General features: G+C 40.5%; 1 protein-coding gene across 1 annotated transcript; it reads left to right on the top strand.

The window, feature by feature from the left end:
• Positions 1–18,888: 18,888 nt before the first annotated feature.
• LOC142368743 (uncharacterized) lies at positions 18,889–23,124 on the top strand. Its single transcript, XM_075450925.1, has 6 exons — positions 18,889–19,189; positions 19,303–19,617; positions 20,513–20,776; positions 22,641–22,883; positions 22,982–22,988; positions 23,094–23,124. The coding sequence occupies exons 1-6, from the start codon at positions 18,961–18,963 to the stop codon at positions 23,122–23,124; spliced, it is 1,089 nt and encodes a 362-aa protein (XP_075307040.1). The 5' UTR covers positions 18,889–18,960.
• Positions 23,125–23,896: the final 772 nt, after the last annotated feature.

Here is a 23,896-nt window from a genome sequence, read left to right as displayed (position 1 = left end):
GACAGTGATGAAGTATTTAAACACGTGTAGGTGTCCAAGATGTCAGGTTCATTGAAACAGACAAAACAAAAGCACAACCAAAAGTAACGTCAGAGTATATATATCTACCTGCCGTGAGAAGAAAGTGAAACCACAAAGCAGAGATCAAATGTTGGTATATAAATGAGATGGGATTTCCAACATGTAAATTCTTTTCATCATTCCACTGTCACGGTTTGGAGGTGGAGGCGAGGAAGGAGGACCCAGGTGCAGACAGGGAGCCGGAGTCAGGAGGCAACTTAAGCCGTTTATTTAGAATGGAAATAATACTCTGGCTTCCAGTCAGTCACAGAATAGATTTTAAAAGTCTGCTGATGGTTTACAAATCCCAGAACGGTTTAGGCCCAAAATACATCTGTGATATGTTCAGAGAATATAAACCCGGCAGAGCTCTTAGATCCAAGGACTCAGGTCAGCTGGTCCAGTCCAGAGTCCAGACTAAAGATGGAGAAGCAGCATTTAGCTGTTATGCTGCAAACAAGTGGAACAAACTGCCAGTGGAGATTAAACTTTCACCAAATGGAGACATTTTTAAATCCAGATTAAAAATATTTCTTTTCTCATGTGTCTATGCATGAAATCTGCACGCTATCTTTTAATTTTTCCGGACTGTTGCTTGTTTTTAAATTCATTTAAATCATTTTAATTGTTTCTCTTTATATTCTTTTATGTATTTTTAATGCTTCTTCCACTCCCTGCTGCAATGCTTTTATTTTATGTGAAGCACTTTGAATTGTTCTGTACATGAAATGTGCTATACAAATAAATTTGATTTGATTTGATTATGAATTAAAATCACAGCCAAGCCAAGCCTGGAAAATACCAAAACAAACTAAACTAGAAAAACTAGAAAAACAACAAACGCCTAAGGAAAAAAAAACAAAAAAAAGCAGACTGTACATTTCGTGGAACCAGACAGACGGGGAAACCTGCATGGGACGGAGGATCTGACAATGAGTGAATCACAGCCGAGAGTTTAGCTGAGGGAGGGAGTGAGTGAGTGAGTGAGTGAGTGAGTGAGTGAGTGAGTGAGTGAGTGAGTGAGTGAGTGAGTGAGGGAGTGAGGGAGTGAGGGAGTGAAGACACACAGGTGGAGTGAGTGGAGCTGACGACTGGCAGGAGGGAACAGAGGAAAGGTGAGCAAATGGCAGGACTAAACTAACTGGAGACGAACAGAGACTAAACAGAAACATACACAGATCCACGTGGACTAACGCAATCTCTCATGCCATGTGTTCAGCAGCAAAGGGAGGACGGCCAAATGAACATCGAGGGTTTTTCGCCTGTCATTGTGCGCTTTAATCTCGTCTTCTTGTTGCTGTTTTCTGTCCTGACGCCGGTTCAAGGTGAGTAACAACAGCATCAACAGTGTTTCTGAACTAATCCTGGCTAGTATTAAGACGACGCGTGTGCCACGTCAGTCATCTTTTATAGGCAGTTTCGTGTCTGATGAGTGTATAATGTCATGCCGATATTATAACAGAGTTATCGGTGGGTTAAGAAAAAAGACCTGCCGGGTATTAGAAGTATAGGCACAGTTCGTTGGTGTCTTTCTTGATTCTGTCCAAAATTGTCGGCTCAATCTCTTAAAATATAAACCCTAAATTATGCCAAATGATTACTGTTCCTTTACTTCAATGTATTCAAGTACATCCCTCACGATTCCCCAGACAAGTAATACTAAAGATGAGATCCACTTAAAAAAACCTCTTACATGTTGTCTAAGAGCTTTTTTAGGGCTACAACTAGACGCAACAATAAATCGTGTCTGTGTTCAAAGGGAAGTTTTGTGGTTTGCTTTTTTCACAACTAAATCAACACGAATTTACAAATTATGATAACATGCTTTTGGGCCGCTCCGTTTTTATCAGGGGTCGCCCCAACGAGTCACTCTCGCGTCATAATTTAGCAGGTTTTTTACGCCGTATGCCCTTTCTGACTTTAGTCGTCCATTGTTCAGTCAACGCAAGCCGTATCCAACGCATTCAGTTCATTTTCAATGAAATCCGGCCGATCGATGTCGCTGTGCTCGCAAAGCATGCTGGGATTCCGGCACGGTGAGCGGGGGACCTGCGGCACGTCAAAATGTTGGGCTCGCCCGAAGTTTATGCAAATTTGCCACGGCAGCCGTAATGCGTTACCCAATGACAGTAGATCATGTAGGCGTGTCATGATAGGTTTGTCGTGACGAAAGCATCGCGGAGAAAAATCAAAGATAATAAAGAGTGTTTGATTACAGCGGTTAGCGGGTTCCCCGTTTTATTCGATCTATCCCTGCCATCATACAGGGATACCAAAATAAAAGACGAGGCGTGGAGGAAGGTGGCGGAGATTGTGGGTGTCCCTGGTGGGTTGACATCTGTGTGAACTGTACAAAATTACATGAACACCTTGCAAACATCATGGCCAGTAATGTATGCTAATGTAAATGGCTAGGTCATTCCCCTGGTTGTTTTCGTGGTGATGAGCTAGATATGCTCTCCTTGTCCAGACTCTCATCTGGACAAGGAGAGCGGTGCTGTGAGAATCATGTTTTTTGATTTCCCTAGCGCCTTCAACACCATCCAGCCCCTCCTGCTGAGAGACAAGCTGACAGAGATGAGGGTGGACTCACACCTGGTGAGATGGATCACAGACTACCTCACAGAGAGACCGCAGTACATCAGACTGAAGAACTGCACGTCGGACACTGTGGTCAGCAGCACCGGAGCAATTCAATTCAATTCAATTCATTTTTATTTATATAGCGCCAAATACAACAAATGTCATCTCAAGGCACTTAGATAGTAAGTCCAATTCAAGCCAATTGGAGCAAGGTCCACAAAGACATGGATGAGCCAGTTTGGTGAGGAATAACTTGACTGGCCTGCACACAGTCCTGACCTCAACCCAATAAAATACCTTTGGGATGAATTGGAGGGGAGACTGCGAGCCAGGCCTTCTGTCCAACATCAGTGTCTGACCTCACAAATGCGCTTCTGGAAGAATGGTCAAAAATTCCAATAAACACACTCCTGAACCTTGTGGAAAGCTTGCCCACAAGAGTTGACATTCGTCATATTAAACCCTATAGATTAAGAACGGGATGTCACTTAAGTTCATATGCGTGTAAAAGCAGATGAGCTAATACTTTTGACAATATAGTGTAGATGAGATGAGGTGGGGTTTTTTTTTTATGTAGCTTGACAGCAACTCAGCTGTCAGGCAACATTGAGTTGCCTGTGGTATGAAATGCGCTATATAAGTAAAGATTGATTGATTGATTGATTGATGAGTTCTCACTCAGCATAGGCAGGCAACACAGATGAACCCTCTCAGTCAACAACATGGAGTTTGTCTGATGGCCTTTCGTCAGATCGGAAATACAATTTTATTATTAATTTAAACTTTAAAGGTCCACACGGTAGAAAATATTGGAAGGAAAAGTTTCACTTGGTGCTGGACGGTTATCCAGATCAAGCACAATTTTTAAGACGTAAAGAATGCCTAATACTCGTTCAAAATTCATCCAAAAGTTAATTACGATGATATGAAAACAAAACCAAAGGCCTATGCGCTGCAGTTCATGTTTTTCACAAGGGTTCTCTTTGTAGAAGAAATGATTAAAGCACCAGAAATATAACTACAGATATCAACAGAATCGAAAAAAAACAAAAAAAACAATGCCTATGGTGCTATATTAAGAGTGCCCATGTACTCTGCAGCTGAGATATACGACTCGGATCCACAGGGAACAGGTTGCATTTTAACGCCATGCAACTTTGAACCACTAAATAGGGTCATTAGCCAATGCAGTGTCGAGTGTCCCCTTGAGCCAACAGAACAAGTTGCTTTATCTGGTGCTGGCAGGAGCAAACAGACTGCACAGAGACCAGTTGAAGTTATTAAAAATGAATGGATGAAGCTGCTGGCAAGCAAATGTGACCTGTGCCACCACCTCCTCCCACAATGAAACCATGTTCCATATGTATGGCCTAATTCAAATGTCAAATTAATTTTTTTAATTTACCAAACAAATAACACGGTTGTTAGGAGTTAGGAGTTGAAATATAGACTATATTGGGTGGAGCTTTTCCAAACACATATTTCACGAACAGATGAAATGAGGTCAACATGAAAGATAAGTTAAGGTGGATTTATTAACAATTGGTGAAGGATCTTTTGTGAGATGTACACGATACATATACATACACAAAACAAACATATTTCTAAGATTTAATAATTGTTTTCCTCAACTTCATTGACTGTTGTCAAGTTCCAACTTCCAAACTGTTGTCGTTTGAATTCCATGTCTATAATGGATGCAGATAAAGCGAATGGATGAGTTAATTACATCAATTGTCTTGGCTCAGAACAGTCTTTTCTTTCCGTCTGCACTAATTTTTAGCCATCTCCGTCGACACAGTGTTTCTCGTTCCAACAATCCCACTCTCTCCAACACCAGCCAAAAAACAATTGTCAAATCAGCCACGTCATTTTTTTTGGGAATCAGATTTCCAGTGTGGCCTCTCATATTTTATCTAAGTTTGATGTGCGTTCACAACCTCACGAAAGCAAGTGTGTTTATTTTTTGCATTGCAGTATTTCCAAATCCCTCAGACTTGATCAATCAAAAATACTTTTATTGATCCATTTTTATTAAATATTTTCTTAATATAATTGATTGATTAACTTTTCTTCTCTTCTATACAAGTCCCAGCGAGGTCTTCATCGCTCCAGGAGGTAAGGGAGAAGGAAAATGGCGGCCTTGGCAAGAGCACTGAAATGGTGTTCCGATCACATGCACAAGTCTGCCTCTCACGCTGGTAACTTTTGAGACTAGCTCAACGCCAAGCAGTCAATCATCTTTCTTTATCTGCCCCCCCCTTCCCCCCCGGCATTTCACACACAGGCCACCACCAGAGTTAAGAGGGAAAGGAGTTAAAAATGAAAAACAGCAAAACACAGAAGGGCCCTTTTATTCCTCCAATAAAAAGTACTTATACCATCAATTACATGCAAATTTGACACTGCTATGATCCTATATAAAGAACAACCAACACACAAGTGTGTGTGTGTTTGTGTGTGTGCAACAGTCCAGGAGTTGTGTCTTTTACACCATAACTAAATTAGTTCAAAATGCTAAAGGAAAGAGCTGTGAAACGACAGATTCAGGACGAATATTCCTGCTATACGAATCAGAGATGTGCCTCAGTAGAGCAAAGTGTCCTCTCATAGATAACATTATCACAGAAGCTTTGATGTAGACTGAACCGCAATGTATTAACTAAACACCGCAAGCATTGCTAAAGCAAAGTAAAGTTGGCTTCAGATTTCAGAGCTCGGTCTGTCTTTTTCTCTCCTTGCGGAAGACTTTTCCATCAAACTGCTCTCTCCACTTCAGGGTGACTCCATTCACTCCGCTCTCCTTCAGTCTTTCCTGGAACTGGGGAGGGGGGACACAAATGACAGTTATTAGGAAACATTTCAACAAAGGTGTGTGTGCGTAAATCCTAATTTACCTTCTTCAGGAGCTCTGCTTTCACAGCACTGTCTTCCAGATCCACAGAGTCCTCCACCTCCAATCTGAGCTTCACTACCTGCCTGGTCACTGGTACCGAATAAAGGAGAGACATTACCAGACATTCCATTTCATTCCATTCAGAAAAGTAAATTCATGAACAATCTATACATGTTTGAGGAAGTTTAACATTAGTTATTTTAATATACTGCAGTATTCTATCTTCCACTGAAGGACAGTAAAACATGGAGAAGCAGCATTTAGCTGTTATGCTGCAAACAAGTGGAACAAACTGCCAGTGGAGATTAAACTTTCACCAAATGGAGACATTTTTAAATCCAGGTTAAAAACATTTCTTTTCTCATGTGTCTATGCATGAAATTTGCACGCTATCTTTTAACTTATCTTTACTGTTGCTTGTTTTTAAATTCATTTAAAAGATTTCATTTGTTTCTCTTTATATTATTTTATGTATTTTTAATGCTTCTTCCACTCCCTGCTGCAATGCTTTTATTTTATGTAAAGCACTTTGAATTGTTTGTACATGAAATGTGCTAAACAAATAAATTTGATTTGATTTGATAAAACACTCACCAGGTGTGAGGCTGTAACAGACAAATGGTAATCGTGATTCGCAGGATAAAAATCTCCATCTCCCTGATTTATCCACTGATGTAACACCACATATGACTGTCATTGACTGGATAAGGTTTAGAGCATCGTCCCACTCGCTGAATAGGAACCTGCTCCTATCAGACCAATAAAAATTTGGATCTCTAAATAGACCAATCCATGATGGTCCTGCACTTGGTAACACGCTCTGGACCCTCTGGTTCTCTGTGGAGTTCCTCACAGTGGCCAGGTCTACGTGGTTCTCCCTGCAGTACCTCTGAGCACTGGTCCAGTTCATTCTCTCATTTACAAAAATAAATACAGGATCCAGCTGTGTTCCTGCAAGTGATAGGACATATGCTGAGATCACCTTCTTTTTCTGTTTAAAAAAAAATAGGCTTTTCTAAACATAATGAAATAAATCTTGCTTGATAGTCTTACCTTTGTAGCAAATGAAGGGGTAGGATAGCATGCAGTCATAATCAATCCACCTTCCATTATCTTTCGTTACCCCACAAAACTGGTTTGCTGACTTAAAGTTGGGCTCATTAACAGAAGTGTACCAGTTCCTGTACTGAGCCCCACTCCATGTGAACCCATCAGACCACCTCCAGTCAATTTCACTGTAAAGACCAAGCCACACGTTAGAGTCGTGACCAGCAGATGAAACCGTGTTGATAAGTTGTTTCAGTTCTTCAGAGTTTTCAATGGTGGCCAGGTCTGTGTGTGTCTGTCTGCAGTAGGTCTGAGCTTCAGTCCAAGTCAAAGTTTGATTGACAAAGTGGTACTGACGGAGGACGCAGGTGCAGAGGACGAGCCATTCTGAGAGGAAAAACACGACAAAGCAACATCTCAGAATAGGTCAACATCTCATACATTACAATATCACACAAGAGAATGCTCTGCCAAAGGTTAACAAAGGATTCTACCCGAGAGAAACAAGACACCCAGTAAGATCCTCGCCATCAGGATGCTGCTCTGTGAAGGCTGAGGAACACTTTCCTTATGAAAAAAAATGCTTAAGTACATGGGAACTCCTCCTCCTCTTTCCCTTTATGTAAAAAGCGATGAATGACTTCATGCTCGTTATGGAAATTAAAGGGGAAGTTGTTTTTTTAAAAAACCTAATTCCATGAAGAAAACACTGTTTCTATTCAATTCAATTCAATTCAGTTTTATTTATATAGCGCCAAATACAACAAATGTCATCTCAAGGCACTTAGATAATAAAGTTCAATTCAAACCAATTGGAATTCAATTCATTGTAATCATAACTATTTATAAAATAATCCAATTCATTCATATAGAGCCAATTCAAAAACAATTTCCTAGCTAAGGAAACCAACAGATTGCACCGAAACTTGTCTTCAGTCCAATCTCCCGTCCTGAGCGTGCCTGAGGCGACTGTTGAGAGGAACGACTCCCTTTTAACAGGAAGAAACCTCTGGCAGAACCAGACTCAGGAAGGGTGGCCATCCGCCTCCACCAGCTGGGGTTTGAGAGGACAGAAAAGAGGGGAAAAAAACACTGTAACACCATTCAAAGGATATCTGTTGATACAGGGAAACACCAGTTAATGACCACAATAATGTCACATGTAAATAATATAATTTGAGAAATTAAAGAGGGGAAAAAGAGAGTAAAGTGAGGAAAGGTGTGACAGATGAGCTCCCCCAGCAGTCTGGGCCTATAGCAGCTTAACTATGGGATGTTTCAGGATCACCTGAGCCATCCCTAACTATAAGCTTTATCAAAAAGGAAAGTTTTAAGCCTGGTCTTAAAAGTGGAAAGGGTGTCTGCTTCCCGGACATTTACTGGCAGCTTATTCCACAAGAGAGGGGCCTGATAACTGAAGGCTCTGCCTCCCATTCTACTTTTAGAAACTCTGGGAACCTCAAGTAAACCTGCAGTTTGGGAACGAAGTGCTCTGTTAGGAAAATATCTTACAATGAGATCTTTAAGATATGATGGAGCTCGGTCATTAAGAGCTTTATATGTAAGGAGAAGAATCTTAAATTCTATTCTGAATTTAACAGGGAGCCAATGAAGAGAAGCTAAAACTGGAGAAATATGATCTCTCCTGTTAGTTCTCATCAGAACTCTGGCTGCAGCATTTTGGATCAACTGAAGGCTTTTCAGAGAATATGTGGGACAGCCCAATAATAAAGAATTACAGTAGTCCAATCTTGAAGTCACAAATGTATGGACTAGTTTTTCTACATCACTCTGAGACAAGATGTTCCTGATTTTAACAATATTACGAAGACGAAAGAAGCACAGAAAAAAAAGATGCTGGAGCCTGATGTGTACACATGAATGCCCCCTTCACATTTCTGACTGCCCCCTCATATATGCCGGCCTAGAACCGGCCCTGCTGAGCCCCACTCCCTGTGAACCCATCAGACACACCTTAGAGTTGTGACCAGCAGATGAAACTGTGGCCAGGTCTGCGTGTGTCAGTCAAAGTCAAATTTTGAATAACAAAGCTGTACTGACGGAGGTTGCACCTTCCTTCCGTCAGTACCACTTTGTTAATCAAAATTCGACTCGGTGCAGAGGACGAGCCATTCTGAGAGGAAAAACACGACAAAGGAACATCTCAGAATATGTACATACATTACAATATCACACAAGAGAATGCTCTGCCAAAGGTTAACAAAGGATTCTACCCGAGAGAAACAAGACACCCAGTAAGATCCTCGCCATCATGATGCTGCTCCGTGGACTGCTGAGGAACACTTTCCTTGTGAAAAATTTGCTTTAAAGGGATAGTTCGCCTCTTTTGACATGAAGCTGTATGACATCCCATATTAGCAACATCATTTATGAACATTGACTTACCCCCTGCTGCGTCCTGTGAGCCGAGTTCCGGCCTCGTTTTGGCGTTGACGAAGGTAGTCCGGCTAGTTGGCTGGGGTCCCGAAAATAAAGCGTTTTGCTTCTCAAAACAATATGCGTTCAAAAGAGTAATACATTTGCATCACAAAATCGTTAGCCAGAAAAAGTCAGACCTTACAACCACTTGGCGCTATTTTTGCCTCCCTTCATATCACTGCGTTCAGCCACCTAGCGATAGCCGCACCTGTTACGGTGTTTACTGCTCGGAAGCAGGGGACTGCTCGGTCTGCACTTCGGTCTGCACAGTTTACACAGCCCGTAGTGATACGAAGGGAGAGAGAAATAGTGCCAAGCAATGAACTTGAAAACTAAAGCTTAATTTATGGTCGTCACCATAGGCTACGGAGAGCCCTTTCCGTCGATCCTCCCGGAGACGCTCTCCGTTGCTTGCGTGCGTCGGCCAAAATTCCTATCTATCTATCCGTCGAGGAGACGGAGACTCGCGGAGACCGCAAGGGTTGTGATTGGTCGGCTAACAACATCATTTCCGGAATCACTTTTCCGGTTTTGCTCCTTCCTCTCAAAACAACAACACCGCCATTTTTTAAACAGTTTACTGTGTTCCGGTCAACATTTGGTCAAAATTATTTGCATTTCAATATCAATGAGCTCAAACTCCAACAACAGTCTTTCTCTCTCGGTCGCCATCGTTCACTGTGAGGAGTGGAACGGAACCGGAAGGTAAACAATCAATCAACGACTTTCACGATAGACGTCGTGAGATTTGGTCGTCTAACGTAGCGACGCCAAGTGATCGGGAGGTGAATTGCCTTGCGTATCCGACAGTCCGACGGAAAACTTAAAAAGGCCGGACTACGGAGACGGATTGACGAATAGCGACGCAGAAGCATACTGAGGTCTTTAATAGCCTCTGCGTGACCACGGAGTCGGATTAGAACCCATGAAAATTACTGTTACACCCATCATTTGTTGTTTATCTTTTATATGTTGTTACTTTTGTTGTGAATCGGTTTGATGCTTACTAACCCTACCCCAGTAATAAACTAACTTACTAATTGAGACCATCTGTAGATGCAGTCTTATTATTTATTCTTATTGTTGATTATTTCATTATAACATTATCATGTAAATACTATATTTGTCTTTTGTGACCGCACTATTGCTTGCTGCTGTGACAAAGCAATTTCCTTCGTGGGATCCATAAAACATCCATCTATCTATCTATGAGTAAGCCTTTATACGAGAGGCAGGAAGAATTTGTGTGTAGGAGTCTTTAAACCTTGAAAAAAAGTGTTTGTTTCTTTGTTTTGGCACTCCTGTCGCCCCAAAGTGATATCTTTTATGCAGGTGAGAAAAGAAATTGCTCTGTGGTTTTTGTGCCACAGTCTTATTTATACCACGCACAGAAGAGGAAATGCAGCCCGTGCAGTTCAAACCAAATACCAGTTCAAAGCAACAAGAAGAATGCAACAGATTAAGCATTAATAATTAGAACTCTGCTGCAATTTTTGATCCTAAAGGAGGAATATTTAGGGCCACGTTTGCAACAACAATCTTGTTTTCTTTAAGCAAAAATGAGTTAATTTGTTTCTGCAGTAGTTGGACAGGAAGTGGTCTGTGTCACTAACACCCTGCTGGGCTGTGAGGTGTTTTTAGAAGGAGAAGGAAGCAGCCTTTGACTAAACTCAAGTGAAGAGGTCCCGAACGACACCTGATCTCATATCAAAGTCAAATGTAACTTTCCACTCGCAGTCGGGTTTCTCTTCATGGTGCTGCTGTTTCGGGGTTCACTGAAATATTTCTCAAAAGCAGAGGGATACATCACCAGGACTGGATGTGGGGGATGGGGCCCACTTTGGCTCTGTGGTTATTCGGTAAGTACATCACCTTGTCTGTTTCAATTGTTCAGGGGAAGGAAAATGGAACAATGAGAAGAACAAAATGTTCAAGCTTGATCAGAGCGGAATTGTGGCTATATTTGCAACTTTTTTTAAATTGAATTTTTAGTGTCTGTTTGATGATATCTGATGAAGTATCCCTCTTCATTGTAGTGCTGAATAGGCTCCATTGCTGTGGATGTGCTGAAGGTGACTGAACAACTTTCATTCCTTTCTGTTATCTATTACCTATCAGAAACTACGTTTTAAATATATCATGATTATTGCAATATTGAGACATAATTACATCGGATATATTCATAGTCTATCTTTTTCTTCTTTCGGCCTCTCCCTTTTATCAGGGGTCGCCACAGCGAGTCGATCTCACATCATCAATTTGGCACATGTTTTACGCCGGATGCCCTCCCTGACGCAACATATATCTAGGCAAGGCAAGGCAATTTTATTTAGAGAGCACAATTCATACACAAGGCAATTCAAAGTGCTTCACAGCTACATAAAATCACAAGAAGGCAATAAAATCATTAAAAAGAAATACAAAATAATATATATATATATTAAAAACCCATTAAAATAATCATTAATTAATTAAAAAGTGAAGAGTGCAGATAAAATACTTCCAGGTGTCATATGCACAGCTAAATAGAACTGTTTTCAGCCTGGATTTAAACGTTGTCAGAGTTGAGGCCTGTCTCACATCTTCTGGAAGGCTGTTCCAGATTTTAGGAGCATCAAACTGAAACGCAGCCTCACCTTGTTTAGTCCTGACTCTGGGCACCAGCAGGAGACCCCTCCCTGAGGTTCTCAGAGCCCGAGGTGGTTCATATGGCTCTAACATGTCAGAGATGTACTTTGGCGCTTGACCATGAAGAGACTTGTACACAAGCAGAGCTGTTTTAAAGTCTATTCTCTGAGCGACAGGAAGCCAGTGCAGAGACCTGAGCACTGGACTAATATGGTCGTATTTCCTGGTTCTAGTCAGGACTCGAGCAGCAGCGTTCTGGATGTACTGCAGCTGTCATATGCTGCGTATACACCAAGAGCGACCTACGCTACCTGAGCGCCGGAAATCATTATTTCTCTATGGAGGGTGAGCTACCTGGGCTATTCAATTCAATTCATTTTTATTTATATAGCGCCAAATACAACAAATGTCATCTCAAGGCACTTAGATAGTAAGTCCAATTCAAGCCAATTGGAATTCAATTAATTAATAATAATCATAATTCATAAAATAATCCAATTCGTTCATATAGAGCCAATTCAAAAACAATTTCCTAGCTAAGAAAACCAACAGATTGCACTGAAAACTTCCAGAGCGGATTCTCCAGTGGCGAAGAGAACTGTGCTACCAGAGCGGATTCCAGCGATTAAACTCAAGCTAACTTTATGGTAATGAGCTATGACGCGTTTCGGCGAAAACCAATGACAATCCACAGATTGTAGGGGTCCGACAATCCGCGGGGTTTGCGGAAACAGACGTTTAAACTTTAGTTCCTATCCAGAAAATAAATAATAGGATTTATTTCGGATTTTATTTCGAATTTAGTTTATTTTCACAGCTGCCTCTGCTATTCCTGCTCTTCTCAGGTGTACCTTATGTAGTTTTACATAATTTGTAACGTGATGTATATCTTGTATAACAAATTGTAAATAACAACACGTTTATTCGTGTCCCTGCCCTCACTTTTCTCATGTTTTTTTTCGCGGGGGTGCTGCACAGCCGCGGGGCCTTTAAGAATTGAACATTCTAAATGTGACGTCACGAGCTACCAAAGCTACCAAAGCAAATTCTCAAGCAAAGCTTCTCCAGCGACCTCCGCTACCAGGTAGCGGAGGTCGCTCTTGGTGTACACGCAGCATTACAGCCTGTTTAGAGAGGCCAGTGAGCAGGCCGTTACAGTAGTCTAACCTGCTGGAGACAAACGCATGGCCTATAGTCGATAAGTAACTCAATGTCTCCATGAGTTAAACGTGGAGTAAAATGTGATTTGGAGTAAAATGATCAATTCCACTGATTTGACATCATACGCACTTACTAAAATGACACATGTACACGATTTTTACACGGAATTAACGGATTAATTCCTTGGAATAGTTTAGTTGGACCTCCTCCTTTACTCCTTTACTCCTTTCAGCCTGCACAGATCTGACTTTGCTGTTTGTCATGCTACATGCCCCCACACTTACAGCAAACTGCCCACACCCCTCTGCATGATGCAACCATGCCCCCATCCTCAGGCCTCATCCTCTCACACACACACGGGTATTTTTGTAAGTGCAGGTGTTCCTGTGGTTGTCCACAACACTGACACAGTTTTTGGCCCTGAAATAGATATTTTCAAAAACTCCATTTGGCTGAAGAGAAATAAAAACTCATTGTTGTCAGGTGGACAGGGTTGAGGCTTTGAGGCTTGAGGCTTTGGCTATTATAGGCTGAGAACAATCAAATTGCATTGGATATGTGAAGCAATGGTTCACTTTTGAGTGGGGCTGGGCGCGTTAACTCGTTATTATCGCGTTAACTTGTTAATTATTTAACGCCGATAAATATTTTATCATCACATTCACACAGTTACAGCAAACACCACGAAGCATGGAGTAATAAAATAAAAATAAACTAGCAGGTAACATCACCATTATAGGAAGCTCACGGAGCTAAGCGGCGCTACTTCCTGTTTTACTTGTTTCAACGTAAAAGCACTTATTTCAAAATAAAATTTAAAAAAAAACTCCTGCATTTACAGCCAAGTTGAATTGTCTTCTCACCGTAGTAGTTCCAGTCTAAAATATCACTTAAAGGCAAAACACACAACTGATAGCAGCAAGTCATTCAAGGAAACAGACAGTGGAGCGAGGCTTCTACATAAAAACTACATAAAGATGCTGATGTTAAAAGTGTGTTTGCACAACAAATGTTATGGCACTTTCATTCATATGGCAGCACATTTAAAATAAACTAAATGCTAAAGGCTACACACTACTTTTGAATAAATTTTTGGATTTTGCGTACGAATGCGATTAATCGTGATTAATCAGGGAAATCATGTGATTAATTAGATTAAAAATTTTAATCGTCGCCCAGGCCTACTTTTGAGAGAAAAGTGGAGGAGCCAAACTTACAAGGGGCCTGTGCCACTTTATTGACCGCTTTATGGGATTCTAGTGTGGCTGTTAGGACTTACCAGGTTATTCTGGTAGGACTGGGAAAATTTGTCTTAAAAGAGATTAAGCATATTTTGAGGATGTAGTTAATAGTGATGATGATCAAAAACCTGATAAAGCTTTCGAATGACACTTTACTTTGTTATAAGTCCATTGTCAAAAAACAAGTTGTAAAAAAAAATAAAACAGAATGCAGTGATTTGTGGTCCGTGTAACGCTTTGCAGTGCTTTGATCCATTTTTAGAATTCACATGAAAAAGATGAAAATTGGGTTCAAAACTTCAATTTTCAATTTTCCAGACAACTCAGAAAACAGATAATTGATGTTGTTTGTTCATTTCATTGTAATTTGTCGGTGGAAAGTAAAATGAGTTAATATTCCAATTTTCAATTTCTGCATCGTGGTTGGACTGAACCATGCACGCGGGGGCCGGGGGGATGTCTTGGCTAGAGTAGCGCCAGATGTGTTTTGTAGAGATAGGCCTACAAATGAAATGGATGGCAAGTCAGCTTGAGACGTACAGATCTGACAGAACGACTGGCTCAGCTGTAGGCCAACCTGCAAACTTTCCAATAGGCTACAGTACCCTATTAAGTTGTGGCATGATTTAATATTGTCATGTGTTTTACGCCCTTCGCACTATCAGTACTGCACTATCAGTAAAGAAACGGTGATGCTGAGTGTTGCCTATGCCACTTAGGCTATATTTGGGCACGAATAGCCTACATTTTGTTAAACGGTCAGTATGAGTAGCCTATTTAATTAGGTTAATACTAAGTGTGTAAACCCCGCCCTCTGCGTAAACACACTGGCCTAGGACAATATCCTAATTTTTATTTTAGTACATTCACTGCACGAAGATGATTGCCTACAAAGACGCAGATGTAGGCTACATTAAGAATGTGACAGGAATAAGTTTGTGAATGACCTCTGCAAAGCAGACATCAGCTGAACCGAAACGTTGCATGGGTTACAGCGCAACTGCCCCCGGGGGTCCGTGTTTTGCATTGATTTGCTCCATTTTTAGAATTCACCTGAAGTCAGGCTCCCGTTCCCGCAACGTTATCATAACGTGCCATTTTCTGAGAAAAATATAAATAATAAACACGTAATGTGCATTGAGCAGGAATCAAACCCCGGCCACCCGAGCCGCACGCAGATGCGCTAGCGCCAACACATGTGTCTTACATGTAAAAAAAAAAAAAACATCTTGACTGCTGTAGGCTAAGAGAAAGGTAATTCAGCTGTGCTCCCCTTATATTAGTCAACGCCCTCCCCCCTTGTGGTTCAGCCCAACTAAAATCGAAACAAAAATTACAAAGAATACATCAACAAATTTTACATTAGTTTCAGTTGATATTTTGTTTTGTTTTTTCATCGTGTTTGATCACCGACTGAATAAAAATAACGCTATTTATCTATTTACGGACTAGTTTCAAAATTGAAAATTGAAGTTTTGAACCCAATTTTCATCTTTTTCATGTGAATTCTAAAAATGGATCAAAGCACTGCAAAGCGTTACACGGACCATTTGTAAATCTCAAATCATTATTTTATTTACAATTTATTTTTTAAAGTACGGGGCAAGGGGCAACTAAAGGCTGTAAAAGTGAATAGTTGTAACAAGAAACAGTGAGAGGAACATTTTTGCAACGCACAATGATTAACAATATGTGAGTCGTGGAGCTGGTTATAAAAAAGAACTCTTTAGAGAGGCAGAGTCTCTCAGAAGTAAAGCAGAGAGCAGAGGTTCAGCAATTTGAAAAACACTGTCTAAAATTGTGAAATCCCATCATCTACAGTAATGTTATCAAGTCAAAAGATTTAGTGAATCTAGGAACATCTCTGTGTGCAGGGAACACAGCTAAAAATCAATATTGGATGGCCACCATCTTTGGATCCCCAGGCAGCACTGCATCAAAAACAGGCAGAATTCTGTCATGGAAATCCCTGCATGGACTCAGGAACACTTCAAGAAATGATTGCCTGTGAATACAATTCCCTGTGCTGTCCACAAATGCATGTTAAAGCTCTGTCGTGTTCAGAAAAATGATGATGAATTGGAATTTGAACATCTTTTTCAAAGTCATGGACGCCATGTCCTCTGGACTAAAGAGAACAGGGAGCATCCAGCTCATTATCAGCACTCAGTTCAAAAGCCTGCATCTCTGACGGTATGGGGATGCATTGCTGCCTATGGGACTGCAGTCCAGACCTTTTACAAAATATGACAAAGAAGACCTCGAACTGTTGAGCAGCTAGAATCATGTATTTGAATTTGAATAGGGAGAAAATATGGAGGATTGAAATATAATCCAAAATGCCTGAGGAGGCTCAGTGTTAGCCTCTTAGTGTTGTTAGCAGCCTACATTTTTGTTCAAACTATATAAACAACTGATATTTTTAAGCAAACCACTCAGAACGTAAGAGAGCACCCGCTTTTGTACCGGAAAGTACCATGTTTTTCCACTCTCTGTTTCAGGCGCCATCCGACAATCCTTCAATAGCTGAAAAGCTGAGCCCAATCAGAAAAAGCGCTCCCTCATTTGCATCATGAGGCAGAAATGCATATCGAAATGTAAAACAGACATATGGAAATAGATTGGCTGGGGAACTCAAGAGGGGGAGAAAATGCTAAAGAAAATGACAGAAGTAAATACATTTGTACATAAAACAAATCAGAATTCATTTTAAAAGTAAATGGTGAAATCAAAATGAAATAAAGAATTAATACTGAAAAAAAATACAGGAACACCAAATTAACAAAGAAAGAAATTAAATATATTCCAAATTGAAAAAAATTTGAAAATTGATGGTCAAAATAAACAATTAGTAGCCATAACACCAGCATAAATGAAATTAGGTTTTAGAATTAAAGCTGAAAAAGTTGTTTATGTCACATTCTATTCATTTATCTTTGCATACATTTATTTTTTATTTACATTTAGTAGCATTTGTCATCATAGACTTATTTTTTTAACTATATATTTTTTCATATAGGGCTGCACAGTGGTGTGGTGGTTAGCACCGTTGCCTCACAGCAAGAAGGTTTGCATGTTCTCCCCGTGTATGCGTGGGTTCTCTCCGGGTACTCCGGCTTCCTCCCACCGTCCAAAAACATGCACGTTAGGTTAATTGGTGTCTCTAAAATTGTCCTTAGGAGTGAGTGTGAGCGTGTTGTTTGTCTCGTTTGTCTCGGTGTGGCCCTGTGATGGACTGGCGGCCTGTCCAGGGTGTACCCCGCCTCTTGCCCGATGACTGCTGGGATAGGCTTCAGCCCCCCCGCGACCCGGCCAACGGATTCAGCGGGTATAGAAAATGGAGGGATGGATTGTTTTCATATTTATTTCGTATTATAGCAGTTTGACTTCTACATACGAAATGATGGAATCACACACACACAAAAAAAAACATTAATACTTTGTTAAACCTTCTCTTGCTTGAATTCTTTAAGAAATTCAATGAAGTAACACAATATTCTTTATCAATCAGGTTCCAACTCTCTTGTATAACAGTTGATGGGTCAGGTTTACAGGATAACATCTCGACGTAGGCATTGATTTTCAATTTCCTCTGGTAATTAGTCAATTAGTTTGCTGGTAATGTCATTGAGTTGATATGTCTTTATTGAAGAGAAGTTTGAAGCAAGATGTACTATCACCTTGAAAAATAACCTCAACATCACCAATCCTACTTTTGATTGATGAAATGAGGAAAAAATGTCCAAATGTAGATCTATAGTTGAGTCATGACTGCTATCTTCTTTTGTCCTTTACCTGACATCAACTATACATCAGTGACTGTGGAAATATGCCTGTTTTCCTTAAGCAGTTGTCAGGTTGGGTGGGTGGTGCAAGGCGTGGAAGGATACGGATGCACATACTTCAAAAGAAAACTTGATTTATTTTAAAGGAGAAGGTCAACATAAAGCGGATAACAAAACTAAACTGTGGCAAAACAAAACATGACTATGGCAAACAAAAGACTAGACTAGACTAGACTTAAACTTTACTTGGCTTGGCTTAACTTACTGGGACAGTGACAGGTAGGATCTGGCAAAGAGAGTGAGGAAACCTGGAAAGTAAATACTTACGGAGTGATAGGCGAGTGAGTGCAGCTGAGGGGAAAAACACAGGTGGCGTGCATGAAGGTGATGGCAGAGCAACAGAAACTATGGGGAAAACATGTCAAAACTAAATACTGGATCTGGACTAGAAAACTAAGGCATGAGAAAAAACTAAAACATGGCAAAACTAAAAACCAAGGCATGAACCCACAGACATGACAGCAGTCATCTTTATGTGTTTCAATGGACCTGCGTCACACTAAAGTTTCAGCATCATCTCCTTGTCCAATGTAGATCTGTGATTCATCACTGAATATCACGTTTCACCTCCACAGTCCATGACTGCTTCTCTTTAGTGTTTCCCTTTTGCGACCGTCCTATTTTGTTTGTACGCCAAATTTTAGACCCTACTGACTGGTAAAATCCCACATCGTTTGTTTTTTAATTTTTCTCCATTATTTCCATTGACACCTCTCATGTTGGGCCATGTGACCTGCAAATCAGCCAGGTGCAGCAGCTCCTTAAGCTCTGCAATAACTCCTTCAACTGCAGACTAATTTCCATATTCAGACTTGTGCAGGCATTCGTTTTAAAAATGCAAATTACAGTGATTCCATACTTCTTTCTTTTTCGTCTGATTCATGCCACAACATTTTTTCTTCTACTTAATCTGAAGAAAACTTAAAGAAGAAACATTACTGAAACATTACTTCATTTAACCCTTTTGGCATTTTTTTTTGTTTGTTTTTTTATTGAAAATTCTTGAACATGAGTAGTTTCAAACAGGCCTGTTGTGAGTCTGCATCCCAGCTGGCCTGAGATGTACAAAGGGGAGTCGGTCACCATCAGATGTGAGATCCATGGAGATGTCGAGTGGGAGTACGAATGGACAACAACCAGCTCATATAAACCCCCAAAACAAAATGAGTACAGGATCCATTCTGTTCACTCGTATCACAGTGGAAACTACAGATGTAAGGGCAGAATGAGAAGTGCAACGCTTAATACAACAGAGTGGAGTGCTCAGGTCACACTGACAGTTTCTGGCAGTAAGTCGAATCAAACTCAGACAAACTAATAGAAATATCATGTTAGTATTTTTTTCAGATTTTAGGTTTTGAAATATGTAGAAAGGCTTTTTTTTTTTTTTTTTCTAATACAGAAGAGGCACCCCTGCCTGTCCTCGCTGTGTCTCCATCATGGGTGAGTCCTGGAGCCTCAGTAACTCTGAGCTGTCAGGTTAAACATCTGTCTGCAGGTTGGAGCTTCTACTGGTACAGAGCAGTCCCTGATATGATATCACACGCCCAACGGCCTTACAACGTCAAGCCATTACCACATATCTCCAGCGCCACTGCACAGGGCAGCCACGTCATTCCTGGGGGGACGCACACCGCAGGATATGTGTGCAGAGCTGGAAGAGGAGACCCAGTGTATTTCACAGATTATAGTGAACTGACGTTTGTCTGGTCTTCAGGTCAGTTCTGCTGGTTTCTGACGTTTCACAAAGCAGATGCTAGAATGTCCCCTTGCTTAATGCGCTTATCGTTTTATGTTGACAATTACTTTGTGATTCATGCTCCCTGAATATACAATAAGAACTGAAATCAGCTTTTCTCTTGTTCACTTAACCTGATTAAGAAAAAAGGTAAAGAAGCAAGATATAAGAAGAAAGCACTGCTTAGGTGAAGCCAGGGCTGTAGCGATAAACGAATCTCACGATACGATTCGATACGATTCGATACACTTACATCATTTTCTGAAAAAAAGGGACAGTGTGATTTGACATGAATCGTCGCTGATTGGACTGGTGGTCCGTCCTTTGAAGCGGAAGAACGATACCGCCAGACAAACAGAAACAAACGTGAGAGCTATGCACTTTATATAACATTTTTATGAACTAATTTATCACTGTTTTGTAGAATGTGACCCCCTGGCATTGTATTCTATTATATTAATGTTCTGTGTTTTCACTAATTGGAACGTCTGACTTTTCAATAAAATTTGCTTTAAAATAAATTTTAAAAAAATATATATAAAAAAAAAATCGATACTCGTGGCTGAAAAATCGATACTTTATCAGGGAACAAAATATTGATATATATCGCAGTATCGATAAAATTGCTCAGCCCTAGGTGAAGCAGTAAAATACAGAAAAATAAAGATGTAGTTTAGAGCAATTAAAAAAAACTGAAATATACTGAAACGATCTCAGTAAATACATCATGTGTTCCAAAACATTGATCATCGTTGTTGAAATGTTTGCTCTGGTCTTCAGCAGCAAAACAATTGAAGCCAAGAGGCATTTGCACAGTGGAGGCTTAACGTTAATAACTGTGTGTTTTAACTTCTTGCCACGTGTTGAATTTCAGATTTTCACTCAGCAGCATCGCTCACAGTGGCTCCCAACAGCGTGCAGCACCACATCTCTGACACTGTCTCGCTAAACTGTGAGGGAAACTCTGAGCGGAGACTGAGCAGGTTCAATCATATAGGCTACCTGTCACACTACTACTGCACGGGGACAGGAACTGGATCCACATGCAATATGAACAGTCAGTGGCCCCAGAATTCAGTGTACTGGTGTGAATCTGGGTCTGGAGACTTCAGCAACGCCGTCAACATCACTGCCCAGGGTATGTGATGACCTCTTTCTTTATATATATTTAAAGGATATAGATTTTTTTCTTCTCTTTTTTGGTCAATTCTTTTGTTTCTTTGGGCTTACCTGCAGTTGACAGCAGTCAGAGTGAACTCAGTTTGGAGCAGATCTGAGACCAGTTCAAGCTATTTTGTTGAAATTGAACACGTCACCTTTGCATCACTTTGTCACGAGACTCTGTCAGCCGAACAGTATCTATGTTACAACACAAATCATGCGTGGACCCAGCACATGCAATGGTCTGATGGCCTGTAAAAGTTCACACAACTGTACACAGTACACTGTAACCATTATAAAGTTTGAGAGGTTTCAGTTGTTTATGGTTCCATGAAAAAAATTTGAACAAACTTGAAAGTCAATTTTTGGTATATTCCTTTATTCTCTAACACAGCCTGAACCCTTTTAGACAAGCTCTCTGTCATTTCTCTAAGTAGTCTACAGGAATAGTTCTCCAGGCTTCTTGAAGGACACCCCAAAGCTCTTCTTTGGTGCTGCCTTTTGTTCCGTTCTTGTCACACCCAGGGAATGGAGGACGCAGGAGCAGGAGATGTTGTATCCAAAAGCTTTTATTTTAGGAGCAGAAGTTCTCAAATCTGTCCAGAGCGATAAACAAAATAGGCTATAGAAATATTAATATATATATATATATATACACTTTATACAAATGAGAGAAGTATATCTATGAAAACTTATCAGGAAAATCAAAATCACTCCACTATGCGGAGGAACAAACAAAAGGTCTATCAAACTTTAACTTTAACTAAATGTCACTCCTGCTACGGAGGAAAAACAAATAAGCTCTCCTAAAAAAAAATCAGAGGCACTACTCTATGAAAATTTATCAAACAAAACTCACTCCAACTGGGAGGAAAAAAACAAGAATGCTATGACAGAAACTTAAACTGTTACTTTAACAGGACTACTTTAACAAAATGTAACAAGAACAAAAAAATCTCTCTTGACGAGGAAATAACGAAAGGCAAACTTGGAACGTGGCTGTGGTCAGGCTTGGAAAAAGGCGAGAGCGATGCACATGAGACGAACAGATACAACACACTGGCACAAGACGGGGGAGACGCAGACTCTTATGCACACAGGGATAACAGGGAACAGGTGGAATCATTCATACGACAATCAGACTGGAGCACGAGAGGAAGGGCAAGTGACCTGAAACGAGAGGGAGAGTTAATATTTCAAAATAAAACCGGAAATGACGAAACATGACATGGAGACAAGACAAAAAACCCACTTGACCTCACCGCGGTGTGAGAGTTCTCTGTGAAAATGATCCCACACTGCCTCAGTAATGTAATGTTGAGGTCCGGGTCCTTCATCCATCCTAGGTCCTGTGTCAGGTCTTTGCTGGATTTGTCTTGTGCTGTATATAAATTTTTAGACCTGACACTTGTTTTTTCATCCTCCACCCTGCACACAATGCTGAGATATGCCACATTTTCAGCTAATAGAGTCTTTGGGAATCACCTTGTTGGAACAAAAATACTATTTTATGTCACACTGTGTTATTTGGGGGATTTTTCAACTAAAGTAAAGTGAACCAATGATGTGTCTTTGTGACAGGCTGCTAGTAACAAAGTGCAGAGAGATACTATTTAAAATAGACTCTCTGCGAAGCTGACAGAACACTTTTAAGTGGTTTAACAAACAGAAAAACACATTCTGCTGAAAATGATCCGGATAAGAACTGGACTGAAAATGAGTGAAAAATCTGTCAATGTCCAAAGAAAAAAGACTTTCAAAAAGCCTGGAGAACTATTCCCTAAGACCATTTTACATCCCAGATGTTCTCTGAAGGAAACGTGACATGAATTGTTTTGCAGATACAGATGTTATCCTGGTGAGCCCTGTCCTTCCAGTCACAGTTGGAGCTTCTGTCGGTCTGAGCTGCAGACTGAGGGTACGAAATAATCTTTCCGGGGTGTTTTTCTATCACAATGACAAACTTGTCCAGAATGATAGCAGCGGGCAGCTGGACATCTCTGCCGTGTCGCAGTCAGACGAAGGTTTCTACAAGTGTGAGCACTCAGGAAAGGTGTCACCGCAGAGCTGGATGTCAGTTAAGGGTGAGCACGTTTCAAATGTGAGACTCATTATTCATTAGATTATTTCTTATGCATGATTGTTTCATTTGTAACTCATTATGATCTATTGTTCATTATAGCCCACAGGTTGGCTGTTTTGGGGCCTGACAGTGCATTGCTTTCTGTGCTGTTGATCGCTGGACCAGTTAGTGGAGTCATGCTTATTGTTCTTCTTTTGCTGTTTTGCTACAGACGGGCCAAAGGTGAGACCTTCTTCTTCTGATATTTGATGTTTCATCGTTCAAATATGGCGACAAGCTAGGTTTTTATTCACCGGTGCAACAATCTGAGGCGATCTTTTTGGAAAGCCTGAAAAAGAAATGGGAATCAGACATGTTTCCATTGACTCGTTGAAAAAACAGATCAACTGGGCGGGTGTTGCCCAAAGTTGTAATTCAATAGAAGAAATAGTTGATTTGTTTTACTATTCATTTTTTACTTTTTTCTATCTTGTTCAACCCCAATTCCAAAAAAGTTGGGATGTAAAATGTCAATAAAAACTGAATGTGCTGATTTGCAAATCTTAGAAACCATCACTTTTTTTCACAATTGAACCTAGAAAACTTGGCTTATCTTGAATTTAATGGCAACAACAAGTCTCACATAAGTTTGGACAGGGTCCTGTTTACCACCCTCTTCTTTTAACAGGAGTCTATAACATTGTCCCATCTTTATCTGCAGTATGATTCTAGCTGCTCAACAGTTCTAGGTCTTCTTTGTTGTATTTTGGATTTCATAAGGAGCAATGTCTTTAATTGGTGAAACATCTGGACTACTGGCAGGTCAGTCCAGCACCTAGACTCCTTTTCTATGAAGCCATGTTGTTTTAATAGATGCAGTATGTGGTTTTGCATTGTCTTGTTGAAATATGCAAAGGCCTCCCTGAAAAAGACAACATCTGGATGGAAGCATGTATTGCTCTAAAAGCTTTCAGCATCGATGGTACCTTTCCAGTTTTCTGGATCATGTGCTTTGCAATACAGAGCTTTAATCTG

This window comes from Odontesthes bonariensis, chromosome 19 (assembly GCF_027942865.1).
Source record: "Odontesthes bonariensis isolate fOdoBon6 chromosome 19, fOdoBon6.hap1, whole genome shotgun sequence".
Taxonomy (NCBI): domain Eukaryota; kingdom Metazoa; phylum Chordata; class Actinopteri; order Atheriniformes; family Atherinopsidae; genus Odontesthes; species Odontesthes bonariensis.
The sequence above is the reverse complement of the archived record's forward strand: the minus strand, read 5'-3'. Positions and strand labels throughout refer to the sequence as shown.

Coding starts and splice junctions, on each gene's coding strand:
- LOC142368743 (XM_075450925.1), top strand. CDS start 18,961: ATGTACAAAGGGGAGTCGGTCACCATCAGATGTGAGATCCATGGAGAT. Junction 19,190..19,302: donor CACACTGACAGTTTCTGGCA/GTAAGTCGAATC, acceptor TTTCTAATACAG/AAGAGGCACCCCTGCCTGTC. Junction 19,618..20,512: donor GACGTTTGTCTGGTCTTCAG/GTCAGTTCTGCT, acceptor GTTGAATTTCAG/ATTTTCACTCAGCAGCATCG.